Below are 20,434 nucleotides of genomic sequence, written 5' to 3'. Positions count from 1 at the left end.
GAAACTTGGTAATGAAAATAATAATTACAAGAAAATAATATACAAGAACTCTAGCTGTACTCAATGAAATTACTACATTCCAAAATTCTCTAAATAAAACCAGATTGAACGAAACAACTGATAATTTTTTATTATTTGCATAAATTGAGCAATATTTTATTAAGAACGACCGCCCTTGTTAAGAAATAAATCGAATAAACTATGTACTAGAGTAAAAGCTCTCAACAACGGACACCGCTAGGAAATTTTTTAAATGTCCGTTGTGGAGAGCTTTCTACCTAGGTGTCCACTAATGGAAGGTGTGAATTTTAATATAGGTTTTGATACATTTCTACAAAAATGTTCGTTGTGAAGAGTTGTAAAATTATTAAATCAAAATAAAAGCTTTTTTTTCTCAAAATTTGTCTTAAATTACCGAACATTGCAGACGGGCGCCGACTACATGGGTCCATCAAGGCGTATGCACCCGTAGAAACTTGGTAATGAAAATAATAATTACAAGAAAATAATATCCAAGAACTCTAGCTGTACTCAATGAAATTACTATATTCCAAAATTCTCTAAATAAAACTAGATTGAACGAAACAACTAATAATTTTTTATTATTTGCATAAATTGAGCAATATTTTATTAAGAACGACCGCCCTTGTTAAGAAATAAATCGAATAAACTATGTACTAGAGTAAAAGCTCTCAACAACGGACACCGCTAGGAAATTTTTTAAATGTCCGTTGTGGAGAGCTTTCTACCTAGGTGTCCACTAATGGAAGGTGTGAATTTTAATATAGGTTTTGATACATTTCTACAAAAATGTTCGTTGTGAAGAGTTGTAAAATTATTAAATCAAAATAAAAGCTTTTTTTTCTCAAAATTTGTCTTAAATTACCGAACATTGCAGACGGGCGCCGACTACATGGGTCCATCAAGGCGTATGCACCCGTAGAAACTTGGTAATGAAAATAATAATTACAAGAAAATAATATCCAAGAACTCTAGCTGTACTCAATGAAATTACTATATTCCAAAATTCTCTAAATAAAACTAGATTGAACGAAACAACTAATAATTTTTTATTATTTGCATAAATTGAGCAATTTTTATTAAGGACTACCACCCTTGTTAAGAAATAAGTCGAATAAACTATGTACTACAGTAAAAGCTCTCAACAACGGACATCGATAAGGAATTTTTTAATTGTCCGTTGTGGAGAGCTTTCTACCTAGGTGTCCACTAATGGAAGGTGTGAATTTTAATATAGGTTTTGTTACGTTTCTACAAAAATGTCCGTTGTAAAGAGTTGTAAATTTATTAAATCAAAATAAAAGCTTGTTTTTCTCAGTTTGTCTTAAATTACCGAACAGTGCACACGGGCGCCGACTACATGGGTCCATCAGGGCGTATGCACCCGTAGAAACTTGGTAATGAAAATAATAATTACAAGAAAATAATATACAAGAACTCTAGCTGTACTCAATGAAATTACTACATTCCAGAATTCTCTAAATAAAACTGGATTGAACGAAACAACTAATAAGTTTTTATTATTTGCATAAATTAAGCAATTTTTTTATTAAGAACGACCGCCCTTGTTAAGAAATAAGTCGAATAAACTATGTACTACAGTAAAAGTTCTCAACAACGGACACCAATAGAGAATTTTTTAATTGTCCGTTGTAGAGAGCTCTCTACCTACGTGTCCACTAATGGAAGGTGTGAATTTTAATATAAGTTTTGTTACGTTTCTACAAAAATGTCCGTTGTGAAGAGTTGTAAATTTATTAAATCATAATAAAAGCTTGTTTTTCTCAAAATTTCTCTTAAATTACCGAACATTGCACACAGGCGCCGATTACATGGGTCCGTCAGGGCGTATGCACCCGTAGAAACTTGGTAATGAAAATAATAATTACAAGAAAATAATATACAAGAACTCTAGCTGTACTCAATGAAATTACTACATTCCAAAATTCACTAAATAAAACCAGATTGAACGAAACAACTAATAATTTTTTATTATTTGCATAAATTGAGCAATTTTTTATTAAGGACGACCGCCCTTGTTAAGAAATAAGTCGAATAAATTATGTACTACAGTAAAAGCTCTCAACAACGGACACTGATAAGGAATTTTTTAATTGTCCGTTGTGGAGAGCTCTCTACCTAGGTGTCCACTAATAGGAAGTGTAAGTTTTAATGCTTTAATTGCGTTTCTACAAAAATGTCCGTTGTGAAGAGATGTCTTAGAGGTGTCTAGTAAGGATGGTTTCACTATATTCTAACATAACATTACTCCTGCTAAATACAAACTTAGAACTTGTTTTGTGATTTTCTATTTTCTAACAATTTTTGAAACAAAATGATTTTTCTCTTGAAAACTAGCCTATTTGACGATTGCAAGCACTATAAAAAACAATAATTAAAAAAAACCATTTTTTTAATATCTTACGTAATAGTGAGTGTCATTAAAAAAATAAGTTATAATGATAAAAATAAGCAAAAAAATTTATAAAAAAAGGTAATGCACGAAAGAAAAAAAAAACTCATTTAATCTGTGACTGTAATCTAGTGTGTGATCTGTCAACAGCGTCAAGTCGTTTATTGATAAAGCCCTAATAATTAACAAATTAAGTAGAAATCGATTTTATAAATTTTGATAAGTTAAAATAAACAAAAACAAACAACAAAAACAAAAATTAGAAAAAATAGTATATTTCACTCGTTTTATAAGACTTAACTAAAGCACTCATTCTATTAGGGTACTCCTTCGTCGTGCTCTAAAACCATTCGTGCCCCAATAGAACGTCTTATGAGACTCATACAATAAATAATAATATCCTATTCTCAATTCTGCATAAACTAAACATTTTTAATTGAGGACAATTTTTGTTCAAGAATAGGTTTAGACAAATGATGAAAAAAATACAAACTTGAAACAATATCAACAGAAAATAGACATTTTCTCAAATGAGATTTGTTTTTATTTAAAAAATTGGCCGATGTGTTGAACTAAATCAAGTATCAAAAGAGGAAGGCCCATAATTAAAAAACTAAAAACTTTATTAAATAATCTAAAATTTTCTGCCAAAAATTAACATTTTTATACGCAAAATCGAACAAAATTAGCGAACAAAACGTAAATTATTTTCTAATGTACTTGTAATATTCACCAATTTCATGAAATTCTTTTACAAAATGCAACTTTTCTTTACAAAGATGTGTGTGTGTGCTTTCTGCGTTTAACTACCTACTCAAAATAAAGCCCCGTTATCGCATAGAGTTTAAACTAAACCCCCAGTAAATGTAAATTTGCAAAATAAAGAAAAAAATTGTTTTTTTAACTCATTTTATGTTTGATTTAAACGCCAGTGATGAACACCTATAAAAACTTTGTGTACCTATTGAAAATTAAAAAAGTCGGCACTGTACATTGTTTTTTTAAGTGAGATCTAATCGAAACAAACATGTTTGTGAAAATAAAATCCACAATTATCAAAACGTGAATGAGATCCTAGATTAGATTGGTATATAAATAAAACACCGCATTCAACTCTTCAACTAGTCTCTTAAAAGTGCCAAAAAATGAATCTTGTTACGACTTTTACTTTCCTTCTTCTCCTCTCTCTTAACCAAATCCTTGCCGACGAGAAAGTTCGTTACGACAACTTCCAAGTCTACCGATTGACTCCTCGATCGCAAAAAGCCGTCCAAGCTTTACGAGAACTTGAAGAAAATGGTTATGACTTCTGGACAAGTGTTAGAGGAGTCAACCAACCGGTTGATGTCATGGTTCCTCCTCATTACAAGCACCGATTCAATGATTTCATCCGTTTGAATGAATTCGATGCCCAAATTTATATCCCAGATGTTCAAAAACTGATTGATAACGAAAGACCTCAAACAAGAAAGTCTGTAGGTCTCGAATGGACTGATTATCACACTTTGGATGAGGTAAGCTTTTAAGTTTAAAGCAACGTAATTATGGGACATGTGTAGATCAACGATTGGTTGAAAGACCTTGCTTCAACCAATGACAACATCGAATTGGTCACAGCTGGGAAGACGTACGAAGGACGAGATATTTTGGGTGTGAAGGTCTCTTTCAAAGCAGGGAATGAGAATAGGACTGTTTTTATCGAATCAAATATTCATGCACGCGAATGGTAAAGTATTTAAAAAAAAAACGTAATTCAAAATATACAAGGTGCTGGATTGCTCCTGCACTGCCAAAGATATTGAAATAAATTAAATGGCACTGCAAATGAGAAGTTAAAGTGTACGTTCTAAAATTATTTTGCCCTATACAGAGCGTTTCACTTTTACAGTGCAGTCTTTAACATAGTTTTGCTAAATTGTACTCTCTGAATAATTGTACATATTTAAATGTGCACTTTTTAGGCTTTATAAATCAGTTTGATTTTTGCAATTTGCTTTTACCGTTCAGAAGTTATTTAATTTTTTCTACAAGTTTGTGCGTCTGCAGGCACATTATTAAAAAATCGCAGAACTCTTGATTTTCAAGATATTGAGTTGGGATTTTGTGTTTGTGTAAACAACTGTCGGGGGTACCTTTCAGCGATAAGACTTGCTATTTGCATTGTAGCATTACCATGCTGTGACACATTTATTTTGGTAAACTTCGAACAACCATAACTTGATTTTTTTTAAATAGCACCTGTATTTTATAACCAAGTATTATTCAGCATCTCATCTCACATCATTTTTACACCTTAAGCTTTTTTCCAAAAGTTGATAGTTAAGGAAATAATTCGGTTTTTCTGAAAAATTCACATAAACTCTCTTAGATACTAATGTAGCGTGCTATGAAAAACAATACAAGAAATAATTAAATAAAAATGACAGAAAAAAACTGAAGAATAACAAATCAACAGCGATAACATATTGTTTGCAATTACAAAATTGTTTAAAATGACGGCTTTCTTAAGCAATAAATTAGTACATTGGTCAATGATTTTTTAAAATTCACTGCTTCTAATGTGGCATGATCATTTCTACGAAAAGCTATTATATTTCTTTGTTGCACAGTTTCTATGATAGAGCCGTCGTTTCTTTCTTCATTTTTAATTTTACATTAAAAAATTATTTTTACAACAAAATCAAAACGTGTCGCACAAAAAACGCTAGGTGTCCAAATTTATTGTTTTACATGGCACACTACGTTGGTATCCAAGAGATTTTATGAGTATTTTTTTATTATAATAATAATTTTATTTCTCTAAGCCATAGATACTAACACTTTTCTTCACCTAAAATTAATTTCAAATATACAAGCTGTTTCTGAAATGAGCTATAATACAAACTTATGATTTAAACTTTTATTGGTCGAGTTTGCTTGCTACTTATTTTAAAAATTTATTACTTAAAAACTAAGATATCTAAAAAAGTGCGATTTTTACCACTTTAAAGTAGAATGTTCAAGCTTTAAGAGTGTTTTTAGCTCACTTCGATCAAAAAAATAAAAAATTAAGAGGTTTGTTAGAAGTTAAGTAACTTATTTTTGCATCTAAAAGACCTTTAAATTGTCTATCTGAAAACAATAACAGTTAATTGTCACTTGCTGATTACTTAAAAAATATTTAATTTTAAACATTAAAAAAATCTTTACAAATTATTAAGTAATGTTTCAGTAATCGAAAAGTAAAATTTTCAGAAAATAATAACTTTAATATTACTCTTAGGCTATTTGCTACTTTTTACAGTAAAATAACTAAAATTTTAATATTTATCGCGAATTTTTAAATCCCTGTATAAACTCCAGCAAATGATTCAATGCATTGTTAGAAGAATTAAATTTTTTAACTCATAAATCTTTTTAATTATTAACTTTAGGCATCTGAAGCTTCATGTTTTTACATAGAAAATTTAGTAATCTTTGAGAAGCAAAACAAAAATTAAGGCGTTCCATTTAACTTTTTTAAGTTATTTAACTTTTAGCAAACTTCTTAAATTATTTACGTTTCTTTCTGCAAAAGGCCAATCAATTGAAGGAGGATTTATGTTTAAACTCTCCTCTTTAAAGTGAAAGTCCGGCTTTTCTAGAAGTCTTAGTCGCTGAGTTAGACATTTTTAAAGAGAGCTTGTTTTTGTAAAAAAATTAAAATACATCAAAAACTAAGCAAAATCAACCAATAAAAGTTTACGTCAAAATCATTAGTTCTAAAAACTACATCTAAAAATGCAAAAAATTTTTGAGAGTTTCATTAAAAAAAAACGTAAGTTTGTATGGTAGCTCATTTCCGAAACACCATGTATATATTTGAAAATAATTTTAGGTAAAACAGGGGATTAGTATATATAACTTAGAAAAAAAAGTGATTACTTTTCTAACATTTAGAGGTGATTAATGGACTTTAATAACACGCTAAGACAGCCTGTATATTCAAATACAGGATGCTCAAAAACTGGCGCACCAACTCAGTGGTACGTTGTTGAGAAGTATGTGTAGATTACGGGAAAAATCTTGAAAAAATTCCTAAAGTCGTATTTTAAAAAATCTGTAGCTATAAACTTATTTTGTTAACTTCTTCAGTTTTTATTATTCTTTAATGTTTTTATGTTTCACACCATGTAATCGTTCCCTAACAAAACGATGGATAATTATTTTTAAATTTACTCAGACTTTAGCAGTTTTTTAAATTTAAAAAAAATAAAATTCATCAAAAAAATCACAATTTGTAGATGTGCCAACACTGGGCATTATTTCCTAGGAAACCATTTCAAAAATAATTTATTTCTATTGTTCATCAAATTCTATTGAGATCACGACTGTTAGACAACGTTGCCACAATTCATTTATTGAAAATTCGTTATTTATCAATAATTTTAATACAAAGAATTTTTTTACTATTTATACCTTTATATGTAAACAATTCTCTACCACACACCATTGAGTTAGTGCGCCGGTTTTTGAGCACCCGGTATAAAGGAATGCCATTCAAAAAAACCATGTTAAAGGCTGCACTGTAAAAAGGGAACGCTCTGTATAGGGCAAAATAACTTTGGAACTTGCACTTCCCATTTGCGGTGTCATTTGATTTATTTCGATATATTTGACAGTGTAGGTGCAATCGAGCACGCCAATATCAATGACTCACCCTGTATACAAGATGTAATTAAAAAAATATGTCCAAAAAATTCAAAAATAGTTGAAAAATTCGACAAAAAATTGTTGATCAGTGATTTTCGTATTCCTAAGTGTTGTTTCGAACTTTAAGAAATATTTCACACAACTTATTTCCAGGATAAGTTCGGCTGTGACAACCTGGATGTTGAACGAAATCCTGACCAGCAAAGATTCCGAAGTTCGCCAAGTTGCCGAGAGTCATGATTGGTACTTTGTCCCCGTTTTCAATCCAGACGGATTCGTTTACACTCACACTACGGTACAATTTATTTTTAAAAATTTTGGAGAAAAAAATAAATTCAAAATTGTATTTTTGTCCAGGACCGCTTGTGGCGTAAAACACGCGTGCCATATTCCTCATGTTATGGCGCTGATCCTAACAGGAATTGGGATTATCATTTTAATGACGGTGGAGCAAGTCCTTCCCCTTGCTCTGAAACCTACTGTGGACCTAAGGCCTTCTCAGAACCGACCACTAAGAGCCTGTCTGAATTTATCACAACAATAGCTCCGAAATTGCAAGCTTACATTGCCTTCCATTCGTATTCGCAACTTTTGCTGCTGCCTTATGGATACACGTCCAAACATTTGGAAAATTATCAAGAATTGGTAATTTTGCCCTAATTTTTTTGACATAAATTTCATGTTTTTTTCAGTACGATGTTGGAGTGAAAGCTGCCACGAGTTTGGCCAAGCGATACGGCACGAAATACGAAGTTGGAAACATTGTCGATGTTCTTTGTTAGTACTTTTTCTTTAGTTTTACGCGTGGTTAAATATTGTGTTGCAGATGTGGCAAGTGGAGGCAGTATGGACTGGGTAAAAGGTACTTTTGGAACCCGAATTACCTACACTTATGAATTGAGAGATACAGGACGTTATGGATTTGTGTTGCCACCTGATCAGATTATTCCAACAGCTGAAGAAACCTTTGATTCTCTTGTAACAATATTGCAAGAGTTCGATAAATCGTAAACAAAAATGTAACACTAGAAATAAAATAAAAATACTGAAAATGATTTTGATTATCCCACCTATGAGTAAAACCTCGTGACGAAATATGTCCCAAGTTTGTTTATTGTTCTCTCCAGACAAGGTTTAACAGATAGTTATTTAAAATAATACAAAAGACAATAAACATGTTTTTGAAAATCAATTAAAAATTGATTTTTATCAAAATGTGAAGAGGGTCTTAGATTAGATTGGTGTATAAATAAAACACCGCATTCAACTCTTCAACTAGTCTCTTAAAAGTGCCAAAAAATGAATCTTGTTACGACTTTTACTTTCCTTTTTCTCCTCTCTCTTAACCAAATCCTTGCCGACGAGAAAGTTCGTTATGACAACTTCCAAGTCTACCGATTGACTCCTCGATCGCAAAAAGCCGTCCAAGCTTTACGAGAACTTGAAGAAAATGGTTATGACTTCTGGACAAGTGTTAGAGGAGTCAACCAACCGGTTGATGTCATGGTTCCTCCTCATTACAAGCACCGATTCAATGATTTCATCCGTTTGAACGAATTCGATGCCCAAATTTATATTCCAGATGTTCAAAAACTGATTGATAACGAAAGACCTCAAACAAGAAAGTCTGTAGGTCTCGAATGGACTGATTATCACACTTTGGATGAGGTAAGCCTTTAAGTTTAAAGCAACGTAATTATGAGACATGTGTAGATCAACGATTGGTTGAAAAGCCTTGCTTCAAGCAATGACCACATCGAATTGGTCACAGCTGGGAAGACGTACGAAGGACGAGATATTTTGGGTGTGAAAGTCTCTTTCAAAGCAGGGAATGAGAATAGGACTGTTTTTATCGAATCAAATATTCATGCACGCGAATGGTAAAGTATTTCAAAAAACTATAGTTCAAAATATACAAGGTGATTGCACCTACACTCTCAAAGATATCGAAGTTAATAAAATTTCACTGCAAATGAGAAGTCAAAGTGCACATTGTAAAATTATTTGTCCTATACAGAATCTATCATTTTTACAGTACAGCCTTTAACATAGTTTTTTTAAATGGCACCCCCTGTATATTTGTATTTAATTAAATGTGCACTTTTTTAGGCTTTAGAAATCAGTTTAGTTTTTGCAATTTACTTTAACCGTCCAGATTTATTATTTTGTTTTGTACAATTTAGTGCGTCTGCAGGCACATTCTTAAAAAATCGCAAAGCGATTGAGGTATTTTTCGGTGATTCATGCACGCGAATGGTAAAGTACGAGTACTTACTTATTACAAAAAAACATAGTTGAAAACACCAACAACAAAATTTGTATTTGAGTCTTTTTCTTTCAGAGAAGAAGTCAAAATTAGTTTGTGTTTATTGATTTGTTATAAAAAAAAACTGTAGAAAAATTGTTGGACAGTGATTATAAATTACAGTAGAAAAAAACGAGTGACACATTCTCAGGTCCGTTCTTTAAGAAAATAATTTTGGTCATAACTACATTTCACTATCGTCTTTTGTTTTCGACTTATAAACAAAAGTTGATATTTTAGCGAAATCTTAAAAAAATACAGGGTGTTCAAAAACTGGCGCACCAACTCAGTGATACGTTATTGAGAAGCAAGTGCAGATTACGGGAAAAATGTTGAAAAAATTCCTAAAGTCATATTTTGAAAAATCTGGAGCTACAAACTTATTGTGTTAACTTCTTTAGTTTTCATTATTTTTTTATGTTTTTATGTTTCATACCAGGTAATCGTTCCGTAACAAAACGATGAATAATTATTTTAAAATTTACTATCAAATTTTAGCAGTTTTTTTAATTTAAAAAAATCAAAATTTATCTACAAAATCACAATGTGTAGATGTGCCAACACTGGGAATTAATTCCTAGGAAACCGTTTCAAAAATAATTTATTTTTATTGTTGCTCAAATTCTATTGCGATCATGACTGTTAGACAACGTTGCCACATATCATTTATATAAAATCCGTTATTTATCAATAACTTTTATACAAAGAATTTTTTTACTATTTTTACCTTTATATGTAACCAGTTCTCTACCACACACCATTGAGTTGGTGCGCCAGTTTTTGAGCACGCTGTATATATTCTTTATTTTAAAAGATACATATTTGAAACAAAGTCATTATACACCTACTTTCTTACAGAAAATTTAATAATGTTATGAGCGACTTTTTTAAACATTCAATTAGCTGAAATAAAACAAAGTTGTATTTTCTTAAATAGAAATCATAGTTGGCTATGACAACTTCAAAAAGTTTTTTTTCTGTACTGAAAACAATATAAATACAGTTTGATATATTTATGTACTTTTAATAAAAAGTATATTTAAATTATTTGAAAGTAGTTGACCCTAGAAAAATTATTTCACATAAAAGGTTATTAAAGTAAAAAATATAATATTAAAAAAATAAGCTATGTTAAAGTTATTTTCAATTGAACAAATACGATCGTCGCAGATTTTAATTACATAAAAAATGTGCAGAAAACTGAAGACGATGTGTCACTATTGTTTGATGTCACTTTTTTATGATTTAGTGAAGTATAGATGGTGACGTTGATAATGTTATGTATTTTTTTACCGCAGATGGAATTTGATTTTGTTGTTTAGATTGACATTTTTTGGTAAAATAAAATTTTATTGACAAGCAATCATACAATTAATAAGATTTTTTTTCCGACATTTTATGTTTAATTAGAAAATAGAATAACAATGTAAGATTGCTATTTTAAATCTAAAAACAAATAATTTTTATTAATCGCAAAAATTTGATCTAATAATAATTTATTACGCGGTTTTTAAATTAATTAGTGTTTAAAAATTATTAAATTATAAATACTCGATGGGTAATATATTTTTCATAGTTTTAAATAAAAATCCAAAATTTTTCTATGACCTACTATGAAGAAAAAGCGAAATGTTATGTTTCTTTTAATATTTAAAAATCATGTTATACACAAATAGATATATCAAATCAGAAAAAATAAGCTTTTCAAAAATATCACAGCCGCCTATGATTTTTATTAAAAAAATAAAACTTTATGTTATTACAGCTAAACGAAAGGTTAAAAAAATCGTTGATAATATTATTAAATTTTCTATAAAAAATTGCCTGTATAATGTCTTTGTTTCAAATGTGTATCTTTTATAATGAGGAAGATATGAAATTTCTAATATTTCACTAAAATGTCAACTTTTGTTTATAAGTCGAAAACAAAAAACGATACCGGAATGCGCTTTTGACCAAAATTATTTTCTCAAAAAATAGACCCAACAATGTGTCACTAGTCTTTCTGTAAACTTCTTAGTTTCGGAGATCTTCTATTCGGACATCCAAAATGCAGCACCCTGTATATCAGACATAGACAAAAAAATTACTATAATATCATATAAATTTAACTCTTTACAACTGACAAACTGAAAGAGTGGTGGATGAAACATTGTATACTGAAAATCCAGAATTAATATTAATAAGTGTGAATTTTTTTTAGAAAAGCGTGATAAAAAGATTGATGAAGACTATTGTAATAAAGAGAAAACTAGCCTTTTAAAGCCATTTTGAATCTTTTAAAAAATAGCTGAAATTATGTATCATGCAAAAAATTATTATAAAATATACACCAAACAAAGTTTGAACATTATAAGTAATAAATCTGTTTATTTAGTTTTTTCATAATTTTTTGTAAAGATTTTTAGTTATAGTTAATATAGCTAGCTAAAAATAAAAAGTCTAATAACATAATGTTTATATACTGTCACGAATCATACAGATATCAAGATGGTCAAAAAATTAAAAAAATTAAATACACCTAAAGTTGTACAAAACATATTTAATCCGTGTGACATACATGCTTCACTTATTCAAGAATTCTGCGTTTGAATAAAATATTTTTAGTAAAGTACTGTTTTAAATTTGTTTTCTGGGAAATTTGTGAAAAAATGCTCAAAATTATTTACTTAAAATTCCCCACCTCTCATTAGTGGACACTTCTCCACAACGGACAATTAAAGATTCAACACCGATGTCCGTTGTTGGGAGGTTTTACTGCTAAGAATAAAAAGTCTAATAACATAATGTTTATATACTGTCACGAATCTTACATATATCGAGATGGTCAAAAAATTAAAAAAATTAAATACACCTAAAGTTGTACAAAACATATTTAATCCGTGTAACATACATACTTCACTTATTCAAGAATTCTGTGTTTGAATAAAATATTTTTAGTAAAGTACTGTTTTAAATTTGTTGAAAAATGCTCAAAATTATTTACTTAAAATTCCCCACCTCTCATTAGCGGACACCTCTCCACAACGGACAATTAAAAATTCAACACCGATGTCCGTTGTTGGAAGGTTTTACTGCTAAGAATAAAAAGTCTAATAACATAATGTTTATATACTGTCACGAATCTTACATATATTAAGATGGTCAAAAAATTATAAAAATTAAATACACCTAAAGTTGTACAAAACATATTTAATCCGTGTAACATACATACTTCACTTATTCAAGAATTCTGTGTTTGAATAAAATATTTTTAGTAAAGTACTGTTTTAAATTTGTTGAAAAATGCTCAAAATTATTTACTTAAAATTCCCCACCTCTCATTAGCGGACACCTCTCCACAACGGACAATTAAAAATTCAACACCGATGTCCGTTGTTGGAAGGTTTTACTGCTAAGAATAAAGAGTCTAATAACATAATGTTTATATACTGTCACGAATCTTACAGATATCAAGATGGTCAAAAAATTTAAAAAATTAAATACACCTAAAGTCAAACAAAACATATTTAATCCGTGTAACATACATACCTCACTTATTCAAGAATTCTGCGTTTGAATAAAATATTTTTAGTAAAGCACTGTTTTAAATTTGTTTTCTGGGAAATTTGTAAAAAAATGCTCAAAATTATTTACTTAAAATTCCCCACCTCTCATTAGTGGACACTTCTCCACAACGGACAATTAAAGATTCAACACCGATGTCCGTTGTTGGAAGGTTTTACTGCTAAGAATAAAAAGTCTAATATCATAGTGTGTATATACTGTCACGAATCTTACATATATCAAGATGGTCAAAAAATTAAAAAAATTAAATACACCTAAAGTTGTACAAAACATATTTAATCCGTGTAACATACATACTTCACTTATTCAAGAATTCTGTGTTTGAATAAAATATTTTTAGTAAAGTACTGTTTTAAATTTGTTGAAAAATGCTCAAAATTATTTACTTAAAATTCCCCACCTCTCATTAGCGGACACCTCTCCACAACGGACAATTAAAAATTCAACACCGATGTCCGTTGTTGGAAGGTTTTACTGCTAAGAATAAAGAGTCTAATAACATAATGTTTATATACTGTCACGAATCTTACAGATATCAAGATGGTCAAAAAATTTAAAAAATTAAATACACCTAAAGTCAAACAAAACATATTTAATCCGTGTAACATACATACCTCACTTATTCAAGAATTCTGCGTTTGAATAAAATATTTTTAGTAAAGTACTGTTTTAAATTTGTTTTCTGGGAAATTTGTAAAAAAATGCTCAAAATTATTTACTTAAAATTCCCCACCTCTCATTAGTGGACACTTCTCCACAACGGACAATTAAAGATTCAACACCGATGTCCGTTGTTGGGAGGTTTTACTGCTAAGAATAAAAAGTCTAATAACATAATGTTTATATACTGTCACGAATCTTACATATATCAAGATGGTCAAAAAAGTAAAAAAATTAAATACACCTAAAGTTGTACAAAACATATTTAATCCGTGTAACATACATACTTCACTTATTCAAGAATTCTGCGTTTGAGTAAAATATTTTTTTGTAAAATACTATTTTAAATTTGTTTTCTGGGAAGTTTATGGAAAGGTGCTCAAAATTATTTACTTAAAATTCCCCACCTCTCATTAGCGGACACCTCTCCACAACGGACAATTAAAAATTCAACACCGATGTCCGTTGTTGGAAGGTTTTACTGCTAAGAATAAAAAGTCTAATATCATAATGTGTATATACTATCACGAATCTTACAGATATCAAGATCGTCAAAAAATTTAAAAAATTAAATACACCTAAAGTCATACAAAACATATTTAATCCGTGTAACATACATACTTCACTTATTCAAGAATTCTGCGTTTGAATAAAATATTTTTAGTAAAGTACTGTTTTAAATTCGTTTTCTGAGAAATCTGTTGAAAATGCTCAAAATTATTTACTTAAAATTCCCCACCTCTCATTAGCGGACACCTCTCCACAACGGACAATTAAAAATTCAACACCGATGTCCGTTGTTGGAAGGTTTTACTGCTAAGAATAAAAAGTCTAATATCATAATGTGTATATACTGTCACGAATCTTACATATATCAAGATGGTCAAAAAATTTAAAAAATTAAATACACCTAAAGTTATACAAAACATATTTAATCCGTGTGACATACATACTTCACTTATTCAAGAATTCTGCGTTTGAATAAAATATTTCTAGTAAAGTACAGGTTTAAATTTGTTTTTTGGTAGATTTGTTGAAAAATGCTCAAAATTATTTACTTAAAATTCCCCACCTCTCATTAGTGGACACTTCTCCACAACGGATAATTAAAGATTCAACACCGATGTCCGTTGTTGGGAGGTTTTACTGCTAAGAATAAAAAGTCTAATATCATAATGTGTATATACTGTCACGAATCTTACATATATCAAGATGGTCAAAAAATTTAAAAAATTAAATACACCTAAAGTTATACAAAACATATTTAATCCGTGTAACATACATACTTCACTTATTCAAGAATTTTGCGTTTGAATAAAATATTTCTAGTAAAGTACAGGTTTAAATTTGTTTTTTGGTAGATTTGTTGAAAAATGCTCAAAATTATTTACTTAAAATTCCCCACCTCTCATTAGTGGACACTTCTCCACAACGGATAATTAAAGATTCAACACCGATGTCCGTTGTTGGGAGGTTTTACTGCTAAGAATAAAAAGTCTAATATCATAATGTGTATATACTGTCACGAATCTTACATATATCAAGATGGTCAAAAAATTTAAAAAATTAAATACACCTAAAGTTATACAAAACATATTTAATCCGTGTAACATACATACTTCACTTATTCAAGAATTTTGCGTTTGAATAAAATATTTCTAGTAAAGTACAGGTTTAAATTTGTTTTTTGGTAGATTTGTTGAAAAATGCTCAAAATTATTTACTTAAAATTCCCCACCTCTCATTAGTGGACACTTCTCCACAACGGATAATTAAAGATTCAACACCGATGTCCGTTGTTGGGAGGTTTTACTGCTAAGAATAAAAAGTCTAATATCATAATGTGTATATACTGTCACGAATCTTACATATATCAAGATGGTCAAAAAATTAAAAAAATTAAATACACCTAAAGTTGTACAAAACATATTTAATCCGTGTGACATACATACTTCACTTATTCAATAATTCTGCGTTTGAATAAAATATTTTTAGTAAAGTACTGTTTTAAATTTGTTTTCTGGGAAATTTGTGAAAAAATGCTCAAAATTATTTACTTAAAATTCCCCACCTCTCAATAGTGGACACTTCTCCACAACGGACAATTAAAGATTCAACACCGATGTCCGTTGTTGGGAGGTTTTACTGCTAAGAATAAAAAGTCTAATAACATAATGTTTATATACTGTCACGAATCTTACATATATCAAGATGGTCAAAAAAGTAAAAAAATTAAATACACCTAAAGTTGTACAAAACATATTTAATCCGTGTGACATACATACTTCACTTATTCAATAATTCTGCGTTTGAATAAAATATTTTTAGTAAAGTACTGTTTTAAATTTGTTTTCTGGGAAATTTGTGAAAAAATGCTCAAAATTATTTACTTAAAATTCCCCACCTCTCAATAGTGGACACTTCTCCACAACGGACAATTAAAGATTCAACACCGATGTCCGTTGTTGGGAGGTTTTACTGCTAAGAATAAAAAGTCTAATAACATAATGTTTATATACTGTCACGAATCTTACATATATCAAGATGGTCAAAAAAGTAAAAAAATTAAATACACCTAAAGTTGTACAAAACATATTTAATCCGTGTGACATACATACTTCACTTATTCAATAATTCTGCGTTTGAATAAAATATTTTTAGTAAAGTACTGTTTTAAATTTGTTTTCTGGGAAATTTGTGAAAAAATGCTCAAAATTATTTACTTAAAATTCCCCACCTCTCAATAGTGGACACTTCTCCACAACGGACAATTAAAGATTCAACACCGATGTCCGTTGTTGGGAGGTTTTACTGCTAAGAATAAAAAGTCTAATAACATAATGTTTATATACTGTCACGAATCTTACATATATCAAGATGGTCAAAAAAGTAAAAAAATTAAATACACCTAAAGTTGTACAAAACATATTTAATCTGTGTGACATACATACTTCACTTATTCAAAAATTCTGCGTTTGAATAAAATATTTTTAGTAAAGTACTGTTTTAAATTTGTTTTCTGGGAAATTTGTGAAAAAATGCTCAAAATTATTTACTTAAAATTCCTCACCTCTCATTAGTGGACACTTCTCCACAACGGACAATTAAAGATTCAACACCGATGTCCGTTGATGGGAGGTTTTACTGCTAAGAATAAAAAGTCTAATAACATAATGTTTATATACTGTCACGAATCTTACATATATCAAGATGGTCAAAAAAGTAAAAAAATTAAATACACCTAAAGTTGTACAAAACATATTTAATCCGTGTAACATACATACTTCACTTATTCAAGAATTCTGCATTTGAATAAAATATTTCTAGTAAAGTACTGTTTTAAATTTGTGGAAAAATGCTCAAAATTATTTACTTAAAATTCCCCACCTCTCATTAGCGGACACCTCTCCACAACGGACAATTAAAAATTCAACACCGATGTCCGTTGTTGGGAGGTTTTACTGCTAAGAATAAAAAGTCTAATATCATAGTGTGTATATACTGTCACGAATCTTACATATATCAAGATGGTCAAAAAATTAAAAAAATTAAATACACCTAAAGTTGTACAAAACATATTTAATCCGTGTGACATACATACTTCACTTATTCAAGAATTCTGCGTTTGAATAAAATATTTCTAGTAAAGTACTGTTTTAAATTTGTGGAAAAATGCTCAAAATTATTTACTTAAAATTCCCCACCTCTCATTAGCGGACACCTCTCCACAACGGACAATTAAAAATTCAACACCGATGTCCGTTGTTGGGAGGTTTTACTGCTAAGAATAAAAAGTCTAATAACATAATGTTTATATACTGTCACGAATCTTACATATATCGAGATGGTCAAAAAATTAAAAAAATTAAATACACCTAAAGTCATACAAAACATATTTAATCCGTGTAACATACATACTTCACTTATTCAAGAATTCTGCGTTTGAATAAAATATTTTTAGTAAAGTACTGTTTTAAATTTGTTTTCTGGGAAATTTGTGAAAAAATGCTCAAAATTATTTACTTAAAATTCCCCACCTCTCATTAGTGGACACTTCTCCACAACAGACAATTAAAGATTCAACACCGATGTCCGTTGATGGGAGGTTTTACTGCTAAGAATAAAAAGTCTAATAACATAATGTTTATATACTGTCACGAATCTTACATATATTAAGATGGTCAAAAAATTATAAAAATTAAATACACCTAAAGTTGTACAAAACATATTTAATCCGTGTGACATACATACTTCACTTAATCAAGAATTCTGCGTTTGAATAAAATATTTCTAGTAAAGTACTGTTTTAAATTTGTGGAAAAATGCTCAAAATTATTTACTTAAAATTCCCCACCTCTCATTAGCGGACACCTCTCCACAACGGACAATTAAAAATTCAACATCGATGTCCGTTGTTGGGAGGTTTTACTGCTAAGAATAAAAAGTCTAATATCATAATGTGTATATACTGTCACGAATCTTACATATATCAAGATGGTCAAAAAATTAAAAAAATTAAATACACCTAAAGTTGTACAAAACATATTTAATCTGTGTGACATACATACTTCACTTATTCAAAAATTCTGCGTTTGAATAAAATATTTTTAGTAAAGTACTGTTTTAAATTTGTTTTCTGGGAAATTTGTGAAAAAATGCTCAAAATTATTTACTTAAAATTCCCCACCTCTCATTAGTGGACACTTCTCCACAACGGACAATTAAAGATTCAACACCGATGTCCGTTGTTGGGAGGTTTTACTGCTAAGAATAAAAAGTCTAATAACATAATGTTTATATACTGTCACGAATCTTACATATATCAAGATGGTCAAAAAATTAAAAAAATTAAATACACCTAAAGTTGTACAAAACATATTTAATCTGTGTGACATACATACTTCACTTATTCAAAAATTCTGCGTTTGAATAAAATATTTTTAGTAAAGTACTGTTTTAAATTTGTTTTCTGGGAAATTTGTGAAAAAATGCTCAAAATTATTTACTTAAAATTCCTCACCTCTCATTAGTGGACACTTCTCCACAACGGACAATTAAAGATTCAACACCGATGTCCGTTGATGGGAGGTTTTACTGCTAAGAATAAAAAGTCTAATAACATAATGTTTATATACTGTCACGAATCTTACATATATTAAGATGGTCAAAAAATTATAAAAATTAAATACACCTAAAGTTGTACAAAACATATTTAATCCGTGTGACATACATACTTCACTTATTCAAGAATTCTGCGTTTGAATAAAATATTTCTAGTAAAGTACTGTTTTAAATTTGTGGAAAAATGCTCAAAATTATTTACTTAAAATTCCCCACCTCTCATTAGCGGACACCTCTCCACAACGGACAATTAAAAATTCAACTCCGATGTCCGTTGTTGGGAGGTTTTACTGCTAAGAATAAAAAGTCTAATATCATAATGTGTATATACTGTCACGAATCTTACATATATCAAGATGGTCAAAAAATTAAAAAAATTAAATACACCTAAAGTTGTACAAAACATATTTAATCCGTGTAACATACATACTTCACTTATTCAAGAATTTTGCGTTTGAATAAAATATTTCTAGTAAAGTACAGGTTTAAATTTGTTTTCTGGTAGATTTGTTGAAAAATGCTCAAAATTATTTACTTAAAATTCCCCACCTCTCATTAGCGGACACCTCTCCACAACGGACAATTAAAGATTCAACACCGATGTCCGTTGTTGGGAGGTTTTACTGCTAAGAATAAAAAGTCTAATAACATAATGTTTATATACTGTCACGAATCTTACATATATTAAGATGTTCAAAAAATTAAAAAAATTAAATACACCTAAAGTTGTACAAAACATATTTAATCCGTGTGACATACATACTTCACTTATTCAAGAATTCTGCGTTTGAATAAAATATTTCTAGTAAAGTACAGGTTTAAATTTGTTTTCTGGTAGATTTGTTGAAAAATGCTCAAAATTATTTACTTAAAATTCCCCACCTCTCTTTATTAGACATCTCTCCACAACGGACAACTAAAGACTCTTCACCGGTGTCCGTTGTTGAGAGGTTTTACTGTACGTTGTTTTTCATAGGATAAGTTCGGCTGTAACAACCTGGATGCTGAACGAACTTTTGACCAGTCAAGATCCCGCTGTTCGTCAAGTTGCAGAAAGTCATGATTGGTACTTTGTTCCCGTTTTTAATCCAGACGGTTTTGTTTATACTCACACTACGGTAACAAATTGACTAGTAGAGATGATAAACAAAAATTTGTATTTTGTCTTAGGATCGCATGTGGCGTAAGACACGTGTGCCACATTTCTTATGTTATGGCGCTGATCCTAACAGGAATTGGGATTATCATTTTAATGACGGTGGAGCAAGTCCTTCCCCTTGCTCAAGCACGTACTCTGGACCGAAAGCGTTCTCAGAACCCAGTACCAAGAGCCTGTCTGAATTCTGAATTCTGAATTTATTTCAAAAAAAACGTTTTCATTGTTTTTTTAATACACTCTATTCTAAGTAAAGAATCGTACAGGATGAGCTGTTTTTGCTAAAAGTAAATTATAATTCGTTCTTTTGTGCCTGAATAAGACGTTTTTAGTCTGTTGGATGTGTGTTTTTCTTTTCTAACAAAGAATCACAGGAAATAATTAGTTTTAATCTAAACTGTAACATAAATATTTATTGTAAGGCAAAATACGACGGTTTGAGTATGTTCAATAATAATTTACTCGTTTCGCAGCAAGGAATCGTACGAAATAAGCCGTTTTTGTTCAAAATGTTACATAA

The 20,434-nt window shown here is 29.8% G+C and overlaps 1 protein-coding gene across 1 annotated transcript; it reads left to right on the top strand.

Moving 5' to 3' along the window:
• The first annotated feature begins 3,524 nt into the window (after positions 1-3,524).
• On the top strand, positions 3,525-20,250 carry LOC659989 (zinc carboxypeptidase A 1). Its single transcript, XM_966253.5, has 10 exons — positions 3,525-3,948; positions 3,994-4,160; positions 7,259-7,400; positions 7,463-7,750; positions 7,798-7,882; positions 7,932-8,112; positions 8,392-8,773; positions 8,819-8,985; positions 19,735-19,876; positions 19,929-20,250. Exons 1-10 carry the CDS (start codon positions 3,580-3,582, stop codon positions 20,103-20,105), a joined length of 2,100 nt encoding a protein of 699 aa, XP_971346.2. The 5' UTR covers positions 3,525-3,579; the 3' UTR covers positions 20,106-20,250.
• The last annotated feature ends 184 nt before the right edge of the window (positions 20,251-20,434 follow it).

Source organism: Tribolium castaneum, chromosome 8, assembly GCF_031307605.1.
Source record: "Tribolium castaneum strain GA2 chromosome 8, icTriCast1.1, whole genome shotgun sequence".
Classification (NCBI taxonomy): domain Eukaryota; kingdom Metazoa; phylum Arthropoda; class Insecta; order Coleoptera; family Tenebrionidae; genus Tribolium; species Tribolium castaneum.
The sequence above is the reverse complement of the archived record's forward strand: the minus strand, read 5'-3'. Positions and strand labels throughout refer to the sequence as shown.

What these genes read in the sequence shown, in the direction of transcription:
- LOC659989 (XM_966253.5), top strand. Translation starts at nt 3,580, where the DNA reads ATGAATCTTGTTACGACTTTTACTTTCCTTCTTCTCCTCTCTCTTAAC. An exon ending in ATTATCACACTTTGGATGAG is followed by an intron (nt 8,774 to 8,818) that starts GTAAGCCTTTAA and finishes AGACATGTGTAG; the next exon opens with ATCAACGATTGGTTGAAAAG. An exon ending in TTGTTTATACTCACACTACG is followed by an intron (nt 19,877 to 19,928) that starts GTAACAAATTGA and finishes ATTTTGTCTTAG; the next exon opens with GATCGCATGTGGCGTAAGAC.